Raw genomic sequence first — 17,670 nt, forward strand, 5'->3', positions numbered from 1 at the left:
TAGAATTAATACAAATATAAAGAATTCATATCAAAAAAGTTTAAATAATATATAAATAATATTAAAATAATAAATGTAATTTAAAACCACAACAACAACCACCAAAATCACAACTACAATAACTAACAATAATTTATTATTAACATGAAATAAAATAATTTAAATAAATAATATACAGTTATAAAGTTCTGTATAAATAATTCAAATATAACTAATTAGTTCTATATATAATATAAATTATATATAAATAATATACATTTAAATAATACATTTAATTCAAAATGGTAAACAAACCAGTGGCCAAGGTATTATTTAAAAACAACAACAACAACAATAATAATAATAATAATAATAATAATAATAATAATTTTACATTTTATAGTCTCACGACTTTAAAAAGAAATAGAGCATGATTTCCAACAACCTGAATTTATTACTTTCTTTAATTTCTTTCTATAAAAGAAAAAATAGATAAATACATTTTAAATTCATAAATTAGGAGTATGAATAATATAAATATAAAGTGAATATTCTGATTCTGAGTTTATGAGAATATTGTGATATTTCTGTAGGTGTAGTACATGTATTTAAGGGCAGCAATGCAGGTGACCTGTGTGTGTGTGTGTGTGTGTGTGTGTGTTCAGGCACTGGTTTTCACAAGGGCTGGGAGAAGGCCAGTTGCCATTGCCACAATACAGAATCTCACGTTTACACACACACACACACACACACACACACACACACACACACACACACACACTCATGCATAACTATAACATGTATGATTATGCATGAATGAAGACAATGCATATACATCACCTGTAAACCCGTTCACACACCAAAACCACATTTTTATAATTTCCATACACACACTCCAAGTTTTAATGCAATCACAAAGACAACCGAACATAAATCCGTTATCACAAAGAAATAAACATAATGCAGCCTCTTCCTGAAATGTGTATTTGCATATATTTGTATTCATATTCAAGTAGGTTTTTGATATACATCCCAGAATAGAACTGGACCGTGTTTCCTGAGTTTTAACATCGAATTGTACTTACATACAGTTCTTCTCTCGACATGTGTGTATGAGCAAGTGTACTGCCCTACAAAGACAAAATGCAGTAACTACGCTATAATCTAAGGTTTTTGATTGTCCAGCCAAATTTGGATTAGCAGCTTTTCACAGTTGAGCCAAACATCATTGTCTAACTAGTGTTTTGCCTTTGCAGGGCAGTATAGTGTGTATCGCTCACCTGGAGTGTGGACGAAGTAGGCCAGGTACAGGTCCAGTTCCTTCACGGACACGCCGATGTGATGCGGCTGTACGCACAGGCCATGATTGGAACATTGCGGGGATTTGACCAGTCTCTCTCCGTCCGTGCTCTCCAGCGGACTTCCTTTGAAGAGAATCACCATGACCAGGTCCAAACGCCAGACTTTGTCTGCCTGCCGCAGGCAGTCGATGCGGCGGATCTTGCCCTTCTGGTCGGGGTTGGACAGCACGCAACACGGCGGCTTCTTTCCTGTGATGGTGAGCACGAAATCCTCGCGGAACTCCGGGCGGATGTCTTTGCGGAGCTTGGCGAGCAGTCGGGACGCCCACTTCTGCTTGATCTCGGGCTTCTCGCCCAGCAGTTCATCTTTGACGGCGCGCTCCTCGTCCTTTGTCATGCGCTTCTCGTGCTTCTTGAAGTACTTGCGCTTGCGGGCCTGCAGGTTGAACCAGGTGTAGGAGAAGGCGCGGACATGTGGCAGTAAAGCCTCGATGAAGGGATGAAATTCATCCTGTTGGACAGAAGAGAATTTCAGAACTTTAGATAAATTATACGATGTTTAAGAACACTGAAAACACTACTGTGCATGCAATTAAGTGCTTTATTTATCATTTGTAAAGATATCTAAAAATCCTTAAAACAAGATGAATTTACTTGAGAAGCAAAATTGTGTAAGATAATCAGACTTGTTTTCAGACAGAAAATATCTTGACTTTATTGAAAGTTTCTTTTTTGAAGCATAAACTTCACTAAATATTGTTAGATTTATGCTAAAAGGAAGAAAAAACTATTTGCCAATGGGTTAGGAAAAATAAACTCAATTCAGTATTATCAGAAAAAATCTTGTTTTAAGGATGTTTCGATTTTTTTCTTCTTCTGGAAAACAAGACAAAAATACCATGTAAGAAAAATATTTTTTTGCAGTGTAGAAATCAATTTGCTCTATTACAAGGATTAACTTGAAAATACCCATTTAGTCCACAGCATTATTAGGTTTGGTGGAAACTGTGAGTATCCGTAACTATTAATTATTCTCAATTTAAATATTTGTCACAACAGGAAACATAAAAAAAACATGCATCAAAATCCCCTTTAGTCCCAAAGCCATTTTTTTTTTTAAATCATTCTGAATAATACAATTAAATTAGGCTAAATTTAAAACAGTTTCAACATTTTAGCACTGCAGAGGGTGTACAGGAATTCCGGGATTCCGTAATTCAGAAAAAGCAGCTTTTTTTAGCTTAAGTCAGGCCAAGGAAAGCTTGGCGATCCCCACGGCAACGGAAGACTCATTCAGCTCTCCAATAATACCTTCACCACACAGCGCTCAGTGACAAAGCCTAAACCGCTCCATGGCGGCCCTGGCCCCAGACCCTCTCCGCCAACTCTCGCCACAACAAGACCGCGGCTAAACTGCGTCCCTTCAAGACCTGCCATCAAATCCTCTATTGGGGCTGTTGTCGTGTGGCAGAAATCCGGGCATGTTTAGATTTCAACACACAAGAAGGCAGATAGCACCATGAAAACCACACTGCAAACAGGAGCAGAGAGAGAAAGGCTGGTAGTTACCATTTTGCACTCTCATCATAAATTTGGCACGCCGTTCAGGGTAGAAAAATAAATCCACCCGGACCAGTTCTTTGCCACTTGCACCGAAACAACTGCTGGCTTGGCAGAGATGAAGAATTTGCACAAAAAAAAAAAAAAAAAAAAAAAAAAAGAGGAAGAAAACTGGAGATGCTCCAATTGCCGGAGGAAAGAAGTTAATTTCAAGATCGGAAAATTTCTTTCAAACTATTTCTTTTTTGCTTTGCTTTCCTTTGCGGCAAATGGTTCCAGGTGAAACTATGAGATGGCAAAAGTGCTGGCAAAATAATTACTGCAAAAATAAAATAAAAACAAAACAAAAAATGGTGTGGGTATGAGGAAACAAAAAAAAAAAACAAAAACAGAACTAGAAAAGCCGTGCTCCAAATAAACTCTTTCGCGTTCCAAAATTAAAATAAAATGTAAACAAAAGCGAAAAAGAAAATCCTTGGCAAAGCGTAATAAGTGTTTTCTTAGATCTTTGAGTCCTGTAGAAGACTCAGAGAGTGCGGCACACACATAACGCATGCACACACACTTCAGCGACGAAGGGGTGGGTGGGGGGGATCTGGCTAATGCAAAGCGCAGAATATGGGCAGAATAAAAGAGAACCGAATCAATGCTGGACGAGCTTGCAGGACCGCTGGCAATCCCGAGTGCTGCTGCTTTTTTTACTCCTTTTCTCTCCAACTCACTCTCTCTCTATCGATTGCCCGCACTCTCTATCTCGTCCTCTGCGTTCTTTCCTTAACCATTGCCTGAGTCTTTGCCAACACGAGTAGGGCCCACCTATTTGGCAACAAGATGCCTGTAGCTCAGCCAATACGTTAGCTTGAAGAGCCGAAAGGGAGGGGAGTATAGAAAGGGGGGTTGGTGGCACTATTAGAGAGAGAGGGAGAGATGGGGCGAGTGAAAGCACGCCGTCCAGTCCAATGGTGCACAATTTGCCAATCTGACAAGCTCCAATCTACCACCGAGGCAAAGTTCAGCATCCCATTGACCTTGTCATGGCAACCATGCCCTCAAGACTCGTGGTCACCATCGCCTACCAACCCTCCCCTCTCTGGTTTGCACTATGCCACCTTGGCACATGGTTATGGGAGAAAGTACACAGCCCCCAAAACTCCCAACAGACCCCAGAGCCGGCAGCTGCTCGTGGATTTAGCGCCCGAGACAAAGGCGAGGGTAACCGTGCACCCCTCGCTCCCCAAACGCCACCGTGTGCATCTCTAATTTAAAATAAACATATGCTGCATATGTCTATTACAGCACCAAACACGAGAAGCTTGATGAAGGAGGCCAAAAGAAAGGAGATATCTGACCCGAAGTTGCTCAAACAGCTCTGCGATAACTTGGCAGAGCTGTTTGGAACAGCAGAGAAAACGTAAATGTGAAATTTGCTGCAGCACATTTGCACATACACTGATCATTTGTGGGTACACTCAAAAAAAAAAAAAAAAAAAAAAAAAAAAAAAGATTTTGGCTACTTCAATTTATTTAATTAAAATGAACACAATTCTAAGTCATTTTGTCACAATTTGATTTCATTGCGTTCTATCCATTTAAATTTGTAAAATGGATGTTTACTTAATCCAGTTGAGTTGGGACTACATGAATACTTGTGGTGTTAATGTAGCATTGATGAAACTAGGCTAGGGATTTCCACTTCCCAGCACGCTTTTCATGGGACTGGATAGAAAGGAAAAGAGCTTAATTGAATTGTTATTTTGTGCATTTTTGAGCAATTTCGATGAAAATAGGAGGATATTTGTTCATGTTTAATGTTCTGTTATATTGGTTTTTATAAAGAATATGCTGTTATGCTGGAGTTTTGGGGTTATCATTGCGGTGAAGAATGGCGCTTGTGCTTACTGTAGGTTGAGGATGGACTTTCCCTTTCGAGTGATACTTGATTTGAGTGCGGCTCAGCTCCATAAGCACTTGCTATTAAATTGACAATGCAACAGTTTCACTGTCCTTACAATTGCTCACCTTGCTTATACTAATGATTAATTAAATTTAGTTGATCTAACATGAGAACATTTATTCAATAAACTTTAGTAAATTGAGTTTGACAAACCTAATAAAGTTGAGTTGAAACTATAGTACATTAATATGACCTAATCCAAATAAATTATGTTGGCTCAATGGAATGGTCTTAATCTGAATGAAAAGCATTCAATTTATTGTAAAACTTTCTACAATTCAATTAAGTAAAGATAATGGCTTTAATTTTTTTAGTGTATTCTTCATATAACGGTAACATGAGAGCTCTTTGAATTAAGGAATATGGCATACTAGTGGAATTTCTAAAATTTCAGAATCATTTGATGCAGGAAAGGTTCAGACATGAAGAGGTACAGTACAATGCGATGGGTTGTCAAAAAACGTATCGGTGTATACATATTAGTTATGGGCAAATATCTACACTCACTGAGCACTTTATTAGGAACACTATAATCTGATGTAGCCCATCCACCTCAAGGTTCGACATGTTGTGCATTCTGAGATGATATTCTTCTCACCACAATTGTACAGAGCGGTTATCTGAGTTACCGTAGACTTTGTCAGTTCGAACCAGTCTGGCCATTCTCTGTTGACCTCTCTCATCAACAAGGCGTTTCTATCCACAGAACTGCCGCACACTGCATGTTTTTTGTTTTTGACACCATTCGGAGTAAATTCTAGAGACTGTTGTGTGTGAAAATCCCAGAAGATAAGCAGTTACAGAAATACTCAAACCAGCCCATCTGGCACCAACAATCATGCCACGGTCCAAATCACTGAGATCACATTTTTTCCCCATTCTGATGACTGATGTGAACATTAACTGAAGCTCCTGACCCGTATATGCATGATTTTATGCATTGCACTTCTCCCACATGACTGGCTGATTAGTTAATTGCACGAATAAGTAGGTGCACAGGTGTACCTAATAAAGTGCTCAATGAGTGTATTGAGATTACTGGCATCGGTCGTTAAGTGTGCCCGTTTGGAGCAATGGACAATTCCGTAAAAATAATAATAATTATTTAATTCCTTTAATATTGGATTCAGCTTATTTGCTATTTAATTGTGTTATATGTGCCCATGACCTCTGGATATTAAAAAGCCATATTGGTCAACTATACTAGATAACAGTATAGATCTATATGATCGCTCCAAGTACTTGTTGCAGATAAGCAAAACATGAAAACACACATGTATAATCTATATGCTGATGTGCATTTATTCATAATCTTCAGTCAGTCTGTGTTTTGGGAATACTTCAATGTTGCATTAAAAATGTTAATGGAAAATAACTGCTTATAGCGTCTACGCTCTAGAAACATGCAGAATGTTTTTTTTAAAAACACCACAGCACGGGAAGATGAACATCTCAGCCAAAACGCTTCTCTTGCCTGAATCTACTGGTCATGATGTTCCTGAACAACCCAAACACATGAACCTGACATCTCCACAAAAACCCATATTTACATGAGCATAGACACTTGGAGAGAGTGAGAGCTGTTGATCGCTTCTAGCAGACATTTTAAAATCGTTGAATGACTGCTTGGCCACTGTTCTTCCCACAAAACAAGAAAAGGAAATTGATTTGAAATGCTGGATTAGCAAACATATGCAAATATCTCCTAAATGAGACACCAAGAGAACATCATTGGACCAGTGTATGGCGATAACGCTCTCCCATCACAGAAAAACTCTTCATTAGTGTTTCCTCTTTCAAATCTGAGTCTATGTGTAAAAACCAACACCTGCTTGAGGTCTCTAATAAGATGCTAATTGAAGCACACAACCAGAGGAGAGCTGAATTTGTTTATGAATGCATTTGTTCAATAAAAGCAGCACCTTTATTTCAAACAATCCCTTCTCTGTTTGAAACACAGCCCTTAATGGCTTCCTCTAGTGCTACCAGTGTGAGTATGAGATAATTAGGTCCTGATCAACATGTGCATTTAAAATTTCAGTTGCCTAAAGCGCAATCACTTATATCATTCAGTGACAAATAGCAATTTTAAGTATGCCAGAAGAAAGCATTTTCTCGAACTCACTATTTACAACTATTAAAAATAATGATTATTATTTTATCATCAAATGTTTACATTTTATTATTGTATTTTACATTATTATTTTGTTCTTCTAAAGTCATTGAGAAACAGCTACAGAGCTCTTTTTTACCAACGTCCGAAACTTACAGCAGATTCCTGTCACAAATCACTACAAAACGCAAAAAAATTTCACTTGTTTGTCTAAATACTGCCACAATTATTTTCCTGTCTTTCCTCGACACTCAAACATCTCTATTATCGTCTTAATATCTGCAGAGTTCCGTAAAGAAAACAATCCGCAAATCCAAATTCTGTTATTAGTTCCTGTTCAAAAATCCGCATTCGACATCCATCTACATTAACGCGCCAGCTTACTTGGCAACCATAAACAGAACTATATTACTTGGCGGAAGAATTGTCATTGTGATTATCAATATTAATAAACCTGACTATTTATTCAATATTTGTTTTAAGCCACTCGCAGATGCAGTTTAAAGGGATTATTTTTTATTTATTTATTTTATACCAATTTTATACCAGTTACGGTCATTCGCGTCTGGGCCTGAAATCTCTCAGCAAGCATTTCAAATATACAAACAGACTAATAAGCCAATGCAAGAGTGAAAAGTATTCTTATAACGTTGAAATATATTGCTCATCATTGTTACCTATATCATGCCTGTCCAACACACACTCACGGCGAAATCGTAAGGATACGACTTTTCTAAATTTGGCTAATTCGTATGATATCGTACGACTTTCACTACAGCCAATGACGCCGCTGGACATCGTTTCCATCTAATACGTGACAATTACTTGCTTCTGTCACACACAACAGCTTCCGATCATGTTTAAACACTCTACTGATCGGTTAGGTTTAGATAAGGGGTTTGGGTAAGGGCATAATATTAATAAGCATGTCCTTAACGCCTCGTGCGCGAAACTCGCGCTTATTTCCGCATTAGACATCCGGGAATTTGCACGTGATGAAATCGTACAAATTCATACGAACGAACTCACACGAAATAGCTAACTCTTAAAATATGTATGGATTTTCATGAGACTGGGTTGTGTCTGTCCTAACATCGTCAAGTGTTTCTTCCAACCGTTAAATGTCCTTAATACGAAAATCAACAAAGGTCAAATAAAACCTTCACATACATTTAAGGGATAATAAACGTTTAGTAACTTTTTGTTAACTTTTTATCTGCCAAAGAACATCACTTACACGTCACGTCCGTCATTTTGACCACAAATTAGAAACCCAAGCTATCTGCCAGCTCAATTAAATTATTATTATTTTTCCTTCGGCTTCTCCTAAAATATTAGTACTTAAAAAGGGAGAAGACATCATCTCTCAAGTGTGTGCCAGCAGCCGAATGGAAATGAACGAGCTGGAAAGAGTGTTTGGTGACGAGCGCCAGAGAATCATTTGTGTGAGTTTGTCAATGACGGCAAAACCAATTATTAATAACAAAAACACACCCAAACACCTTCAAATCAGTGCAGATAAATTCCAGTTTGGCCGTTCATCCAAGTAAGCACAATCCTGAATAATGCAGGCTATAGAGACTGTCTGTGTAATTTCACTGCTTTAAATAATTATGTGGCAAATATGATTGGCATAAGCCTATATACATTTTACTGGCATATAAATTTCAGACTCCATATAGGCCTACATGGGAGTCACGCAGTCGACTGTCAAAGCGGTGGCTATTAATGGGCTGCGTTTGCAGAAATAAGCTTTTTTTTTTTATATAAGTTATTTTATTATTTATCAACATTTTATGTCTCATCAGCAGTTCACTTAAGACATCAAAAACTCTACCCACTCACCTATCAAGCTTGTTTCGTTTGGGTAGCTAATGGACAATCTGCTTGACAGAGATCCAAACAGAACCATATAGGCTACTTAGTTATTTGATATTTTTAAAAAGAAAAGAAAGGGATACATTTCAATATTAAATTCTGCTTAATATAAATTGACCACACACACACATTCACACACACACGCAAAAAAAACCTGTCAAGTTGGCAAAGTCGCACAAATTCCTTAAAGTGTGATCATTACCCTACTTTCACTGAGCTGGCGCAATTATAAAGAAAAAAAACCATAAACATTGGAAGCCTAAATTACAAACAGCCCGATGCTGTTTCTGTAATGGAAAAAATAATGGAAAAAAAAAATCGAGTCTCACATCTTTGTGATTCAGAAAGAATAAAACTAATAGCTAGGACCCCTGAAAGAATAAACAGTGAGAAGGAAACTCGGTTGAACTTATTCAATCAAATCAGAGAGTGCAGTTGATGTCGGATAACTGAATGTTGATGATTTTTCCTGATTTTTGGACGTTAGCAATATTATTTTCAATTCTGAATATAAATATGTACAGACCAGATGCATTCATTAGGCTTTTGAGTAAGAGTAAAACAATATTAGACACGCTACTGCAAAATCAATTAGCTTTAAAATAACTTTTGGATACCTTAATTAAAATAGGCCTAATATTGATCAGATTTAAAAGAAACATTTATGAATAGCCTAATTATCTATAGAAGCTAATATATAAAATAAATAATAGTAATGTTATATCTTTCAACATCAAGTTTCTCGCTGGAAAACAATACGCAAAATGAAGCATTGCGACTTATCAGTTTACTGTAACAGGGAAAGAAATACAAAATAAATCCCTTTAAATATTTAATTTACATTGCTTTTCAGTGCCAGCAACTAAAGACTAAGTCTTTTGGACAGCAGTGAAAAGTATTGAAAACACGGAAACATGGAAGTGTTTTTTTTTTTCTTTCTTTCTTTGATATTACCAAAGCATGGATATTATTTAATTGTCCTAATTAAATTTTAGCTGTGTGTGTGTTCATATATAGACAATTCTGCAATTGAAGTTGCAGTATACTGTGAAATAGGCTGCTATTTTAGAAACCTTGAAAACGTACACTGCAAAAAACAAAAAAAAAAAAAAAAAACAGGGAAATAACCTCGTCTTCTCCCGAATTAAATATATTTTAATCAGAATCAGAATCAGCTTTATTACCAAGTATGATTACACATACAAGGAATTTGTCTTGGTGACAGGAGCTTCCAGTGTACAACAATACAAAAACAATACAAAACAGCAACAAGACTTTTAAAAAACTGAAAAGAAAAAAGTATACAGTATATAGAATACACAACAGACAATATATATATATATATATATATATTGTATATACATATATACACATATAGACACATACACATACATATATACACACACACACACATATATATATATATATATACACACACACATACACACATACATATATATATATATATATATATACACACACACACACACACACACACATACATACACACATACACATACACACACATACATATACACACACACATACATATATATGAACATATATACACACACATACACATACACATACACATACACATACGTAGTGCAAATCTAAATACAAATCGGCTAAGGCTGCAGTCGCATCATATCGTAGCGAGATCTGTACCTTAATACTATGATGAAGACAATTTGCCAAATGGCGATGAACCTTCTGTCTCCTTTTCATGTTCCCATGGTAATATTCATATTAATTACTGTAAATTTCAGCTGTCTGGACAAATATCTAAGTGCAGACTACCCTGCATATCTGAATGCAATTTCAGTAGCAAGCGACAAAATTAGCGGTATTTATTAATTTATATATATATATATATGCTCATATCATTTCTCATATCATGATTTTAGAAAAGGGGAAAAAGGCAGGCCTTTATGAGACAGTGAGAGACAGAGTTAAAAGTGATAAATACCAACATGACAGACTTTGAGGGAGGTGGAGGACGTGGAGAATCATGTGCTAACGCATGCAATGACGAGGACGCCAGTCCAGACATGCCAGCATGCCAACGTGGACCGAGCCACTGCTGTAAAGAGACCCATCCAACCAACTATTGTGTCTGACACCTGACAACATCACACCTCTGAGACAGACAGTGTCTGAATGTAGCACAAGGTTAGAACAGGTGTGTGTGTGTGTGTGTGTGTGTGTGGTACAGGTAAGGCACAGCATGCATGTCTGCCCCTCCTCTCGCTGGCACTATGCTGCAGGTCTGTTTTGATTTGTAAAAGACAGTCTCAGATGAGTGAGGTGCAACGGGCTGACATACTAGAGTGACATCACCTGCTCTCAGCACATTCTCACACAGACACAAACATGCAGATACAATTCAATGTTGTTTGAAATAACACACAGCTATATACCAGTGGCTGTGACATATAGGGGAGACTGGTACTAATTCTATAGGTCACTGGACACCCCATAATGATAATTATTCTTCCAAAAAAAAAAAAAAAATAAATAATAATAATAATAATAATAATAATAAATAAATAAATAAATAAATAAATAAATTCATAATAAGTAATAAGCGTGATATTAAAATGTTTTTTTTTTTTTTTTTTTTGCCAAATTAAATAGTTGCATTTTATATGATCATTTTACTGAAGCAAAAAGATATGATTAAATTATTATCTGCAAAATATTTACTTTCTATTAAGTTGACCACATATCTTTTTTATAGTTTCTACGGACTATTACAGTGATGTTACATGGATAAAGCTGAAGGAAGACATTTTTTAATTAATTAGAAATATATTTGTAGTCCTAAGAAAAGAAAATGAAACTGTAATAAATGTCAAATTTGGTAAATGTTTACTTTTTACTTTTTCTTTTGCTTTTACACTTTTTTATGAAATTTTCCATGGATCCCCTTTGCAGCCCCCCAATTTGAAAAACACTGTTATAGGTTACTATATAATCAAGGTATGATAATTAAGGTACGTGCTACCTGAGGTTAAAGTGTGCTGTCAGTTCAAGGGTATTTTGTATTTTTTATTATTATTATTATTATTATTATTATTAATTGATTTTTTATGTCAGGTCAGGGCTTTTTTAAATGTTGCAATTTTATACTATTAATTACTCTTGACTTAAACAATGTTTTGACATTTTTGCAACCTTTTACACTTTTGCTGTTTGGTGCTTGACAACTGTTTTACTGATTAAATTGGCTGAAAAGCCATTAATATGCTATTTAATGGCAGGTACCCATTGTGACAACTTATCCCATATAGTCTTACTGCATGTCCCACTATCACAAATGGGTGATTTTCATAAAACTTGTCATGAAAATTTCTGTGTCCTATTTTACTGCAAAACCAAAAGCAATAAATAAGAAAACAAAGCTTATTTTTAGGGCCATTAGGATTTCTTACACTGTGACATTATTTTCATGACCGCTACACACATTTTATCTCCCAATTCTCATTACCGCAATGCAATAAAAGATGGTCATTATACAACAGCATCTTTTTTTTTCCTGTAATACATTGTACGGTAATGAGAATCATCATTGAAAACAATTAGAATAGTAAATGTAAAATGTCACAATGCAAAAAATCTTAACGGCCCTAAATGTAGGCTTATTTTAATTGTTTTTTGAGAAAACAATTATAATAAGTAAATAAATACTTATACATATATATATATTTATTTTACACACACACACACACACACACACACATATGTATATATATATATATCTATTATTATTATATTATTATTACTATTATATACTGTGTGTGTGTGTATATATATATATATATATGCACACACACTACCGGTCAAATTTTACCGGTTATAATTTTTTTTCACGTTTTAGAATAATAGTAAAGTCATCAAAACTATGGAATAACATAAATGGAACTATGGGAATTATGTTGTGACTAAACAAAATCCAAAATAAATCAAAACTGTGTTATACTTTAGCATCTTCAAAGTAGTCACCCTTTGCCTAGAATTTGCAGACATGTACTCTTGACATTTTCTCAACCAACTTCTTGAGCTATCACCCTGGGATGCTTTTTAAACAGTATTGAAGGAGTTCCCATCTATGTTGGGCACTTATTGGCTGCTTTTCTTTATTATTTGGTCCAAGTCATCAATTTCAAAAACTTTTTTTTATTTTTATTAAATTTAGATTTATAATGAAATAAATTAATATGGTGGCACAATTATATTTTTGTCTACAAAACTAATTTCAAACATTTAAGCATACGCCTTCAGATCAAAAGATTTTTAAGATCATGAGAAACATTTCAGTCAAGTGTTTAAAACTTTTGACCGGTAGTGTATATATATATATAAATAATTGTATTTATTTATTTATTTTACTTATTTGGGTTTAATAAAACCAGAATATTTTCTTGACAGGTTTCATAAGAGTCACCTTAAAAATACATGTTTTCCATGAACTGTATAATTTTTCCATGGCAATAATGGTGGAAATGTTTAAAAGCTTACTAGTAGAGCATTCCGCTAGCGACACTAAAGGCCATAGTTTTGAATCCCAAAGAATAGACACACATATAAAACATATACAGTAGCTGGAATGCACTGTAAGTCGCTTTGGATATAAACACCTGTCAAATGCATAAATGTATGAAATGATTTGGTCTTCTTAGTATTGCTGACTGCATGAATGCAAATGTCTTTATTAAATCAACTTCTTTGCCCAAATACTAGCGTATCACCATAATCTTTGCCTGGCGGGAGGACGCACACAGGCCCATACAGATCGTGGCTAGCCTGTGATGCATGACGCTAGCTGAAGCCGTGTTTGCTGGTGTTTTCAATTACCCCAGTTTACAAACCAGCACATTACTACGTGTGAAAAATCTGCAAGCAATTTGTGGCAGTGGGGAGAGCAATGGCACATGTATCCCAGAGGGCTTTCGTGAGACGTGGTCCCAAGCGATGTGCTGAACGCTCAGCACTTCGGAAAGAATCGCATTTTGGGTTACGGCATTAAAAAAAACTCACTCCTAGAATCCATCAACTCATTTGTCAACACATTTTTTTGGACTAACAGGTGAAAACAGTCAAGGCATGCTGCACTACGCATTGGAGGTGCAGCAGTAACGTTGTCAAAACTCACTCTACTAGCTTAAATTTCATATAGGTCATATAGGTTTGAAACAACATGAGCGGGAGTAAATGATGACAGACTTTTCATTTTTGGGTGAACTATCCCTTTAAGGAAGTGGAGAAAGTCATAGCAGATTAAGTCTATGGAATGTGCTGTATCAAACATAGTGTGGTAAAACTGTTAGCACTGTGGCTTGTTTTACTTTTTCTTCAAGCATGCAGTCTTCCTTCAGATAAGTGAAACCAGCATCAATTTTGGAGCCCTCATTGCAATTTAGCGATAACATCTCCTATGTTATGACATCAAACTATGATGTCATTCATGCTCTTGTTTTTCCTTTCTGCTTGGCTAGCAGAAGGCACATAATTGGGCTAAATGCTATGTAAACACAGGGATGGATTCCCTTACAAAAAATCTAAACTAGCCGTAAACTTGCCACAAATTTGCCGCTAATTATTTTCACATGCAAATGAGCTTGTGATTCGCCGCAAATGTTTGCCAGAAGTGTGCAGCTCTTCAATGCTAGTTGTGAACCTTCAGCAAACCTTTGGCAACAATGGACGATTTGCCGCAAGTTTGCCGCAAAGCTCATTTGCATGTGAAAATAATTAGCGGCAAATTTGATCAGTGGCGAATTTGCGGCAAGTTAGCATTAAGCTAACTGTTAAAACGGAATGGGTTAGTGGGAGAGATTTCAGTAAGTCTAACTCATTGTGTTACTAACCAAATCTTCTGTCATTATGATAGCACAATCCAGATCCTAAGCTAGTGTGTGTGTTAAAGATAAAACCGTATTGCATATTTTCTAGTCAGTTTGTTTAGAGCATTAGTTTTTGAAGATATTGAACTATATAACTTAATGCCACTTTAGCAGCCATTTTGCTCTCGCATTGTACTATTTTAGTACTTAATTGAAATTTGGCAAGGTGTCACTACTTGCATTGTTTTCTCCCTCAGATTATTGCTGCCTTCATGTGTTGTCGGATTTATCCTACTTTCCAGTTCTGAAGTGGAAATTACGAGAACTTCACGTTCAAGTGCTTTCCCTTACATAAATCGAGAGTTCATAGCAAATTCGACGCAAATTCGCCATTGTTGCCAAAGGTTTGCTGCAAGTTCACCACTACCAGTGAAGAGCTGCACACTTCTGGCAAACATCTGCGGCGAATCACAAGCTCATTTGCACATGAAAATAATGATCGGCAAATCTGTGGCAAGTTTGCAACTAGTTAGGGGCCTGGGTAGCTCAGTGGTAAAGACACCACCCCTGGAGTCACTAGTTCGAATCCCATGGCATGCTGAGTGACTCCAGCCAGGTCTCCTAAGCAACCAAATTGGCCCGGTTGCTAGGAAGGGTAAAGTCACATGGGGTAACCTCCTCGTGGTCGCTATAATGTGGTTCGTTCTCAGTGGAGCACACAGTGAGATGAGCGTGGATGCCACGGTGGATGGCGTGAAGCCTCCACACGCACTATATCTCCGTGGCAACGCACTCAACAAGCCACATGATAAGATGCGCGGGTTGATGGACTCAGACGCGGAGGCAACTGGGATTCGTCCTCCGCCACCCGGATTGAGACGAATCACTACGCGAGCACGAGGACTTAAAAGCACATTGGGAATTGGGCATTCCAAATTGGGAGAAAAAGGGGAAAAAATCCCCCCCCCCCAAAAAAGAACAGGAAACATGGACGACACCAGGTACATTTTTATTTTATTTTGACACCATAATACATATTTCTCAGTTCGCTTGCTGACAATAATGGAATTTTTGTCGAATACAAGCTATTTTCATTGTGTAAAAATGTACAACATGCATCAAATTGTTCATATCCATAAATGAATATGACCGAAACGGCAAGTGCTAACAAATAGCTGTATTTTAAAAAAAGTAATAAAAACGGACATTCACTACAGAAACCGTACTCTCCTACGCCATGTTGAAAGTTTTCGACTCCTGCCATATTGGAAACTCAGGTATCAAAATTATCTCAGAGTTTCCCCTGTCGTAATTACGACTTGAGGGGTCATTCATGTGCAACTTCCGAGTGGGAAATTCATTTAACCCTGGTTTTTTGTGTTTCTTTAAAGATTGCCTGTTTCAGTGGCATACCCAAATTTTAAAAAAGGGTCAAGTGTTTGATATCATTGTAAAGAAAACTTTTCACATTTTTATAGATATAGATTATGATACATTCTGAGACTAAGTCATGTAAAAATCATTTTGCAAACATGTAGGTTTAGTATGTGATTCTATGAGACGAGGATGGAAAACAATGCAAGCGGATGCATGCTCTGTTTTTGCATCAATTTTGTACGATTTGTATGAGTGTCAGTGTATATAATTAATACGTAGATGTTTGCATGTGAATTCTTGTTTCTTGTGGGAACTTTTTGTACTATGATGAATTAAAGACCACAGTAAAATACCAAGCAAAAAAATATCTTCCCAGTTTTCAATCCTTTATATTGTCACTGCAGCATTATCAGAAATCTTGAGCCTACTCAGCTTGTGTCTGATTGTGTCATAACGGAGAATTATCTGCACGGCCCGATGCACACCACTGCCACAGCACTAATTTCATGTTTGTTGAGATTCAAACCTGGGATTATGACTGTTGGGAACATAGAAAACCTTTCAAAACTCTATTAGTCCTGCATTTCTTTGCTTTTGATTCATGTAATAGCCATGCTCAGGCAGAATCTTCATACCTTTTTTGCATTTGTGTGCTGATTTTGGTGCAAAATCTGCTGAATTCTGCAGATTTAAACATGGTAAACAGTTTTACACGCAGCTGAGCATACACTTTTATTGATAACTTAGAGCATAATCAAATTAGCCAAAATCTTTAATAAACAAGCAAGAGGAAGGGAACATGTTGAACTTTTTTTCATGGTTTACTTAGCAAAGCAAACCCGTTTTACCTAACAAGGCTTGTTTGATTCTTCATAAATAGTAACTCGGCAAGGAGCACCAGGCACTTAAAATGCCGACAGTGCAACGGTACTGACCAACACTTCGAACTCCGGATCTATGACATCATCCAACTGTGCCGGCTCTGAATGAGTAAAACTGAAGGAGCGGGTGTCTGCCTTGATTAAAATGGTTCTTTGATTGGTTGGCAGAGAGACGTTTCATGCAAATGGATTAGTTGCTGTGCCAAAACTGTGCCCATGGCATCCACTAAACCTAGAATGAAGGCGATTACCCAGAAACACATTTTTAATAGTATTAGTATCAAGTAAATGTTTGAATACATTGGTATATTGATGGAGAAATGTTTTAGTCATACTATGGACTCCTGCAGCAAAGTTAATTTAAAGGAGGGTGATTCTCATGAAACCTGTGAAGAAAATGTTCTGGTCATATTTAACCCCAAATACATCCAAAAAATATTCAATTATAGGTTTAGGACCATTTCTATTTTTTTTTTTCGCACAGTGATATTATTTTCAGGACATTTTAACCCCAAATTCTAATTACCATAACATATCTGGTAGTTTTACTTTAACTATTCCCATTGTTTTCAAAGATGATTTTTATACTGTAACACAGTCATTTTTTACTGTATATCAGTGGAAAAAAAAATGCTGTTTTATCATTAAAAAAATTATAAAAGTAATAATAAATTCAGCGAAAATGAAAGAGAGTACCAAGGGAGTACTACTATGATGTATAAATATTTTACAATTTAAATAATAATAAAAAAATCTTTTTCAAATTGGGGTAATGAGAATA

At 36.3% G+C, this 17,670-nt stretch overlaps 1 protein-coding gene across 12 annotated transcripts in view; it reads right to left on the reverse strand.

Moving 5' to 3' along the window:
- Positions 1–17,670, reverse strand: part of LOC127451986 (nuclear factor 1 X-type-like) — a 212,288-nt gene that overhangs the window by 138,195 nt on the left and 56,423 nt on the right. For 11 of the 12 annotated variants that reach the window (XR_007899178.1, XR_007899177.1, XR_007899180.1 and 8 more), the window contains one exon: positions 1,260–1,791. Coding sequence is in view for 1 of the 12 variants with exons in the window: in XM_051717092.1 (XP_051573052.1) it covers positions 1,260–1,791 (532 nt within the window). In the remaining 11 variants the exon portion in view is untranslated. Of the gene's footprint in view, positions 1–1,259; positions 1,792–2,849; positions 3,395–17,670 lie in introns of those variants that run through there. The other variant, XR_007899176.1, reaches the window with a different exon arrangement.

Source organism: Myxocyprinus asiaticus, chromosome 14, assembly GCF_019703515.2.
Source record: "Myxocyprinus asiaticus isolate MX2 ecotype Aquarium Trade chromosome 14, UBuf_Myxa_2, whole genome shotgun sequence".
NCBI lineage: Eukaryota > Metazoa > Chordata > Actinopteri > Cypriniformes > Catostomidae > Myxocyprinus > Myxocyprinus asiaticus.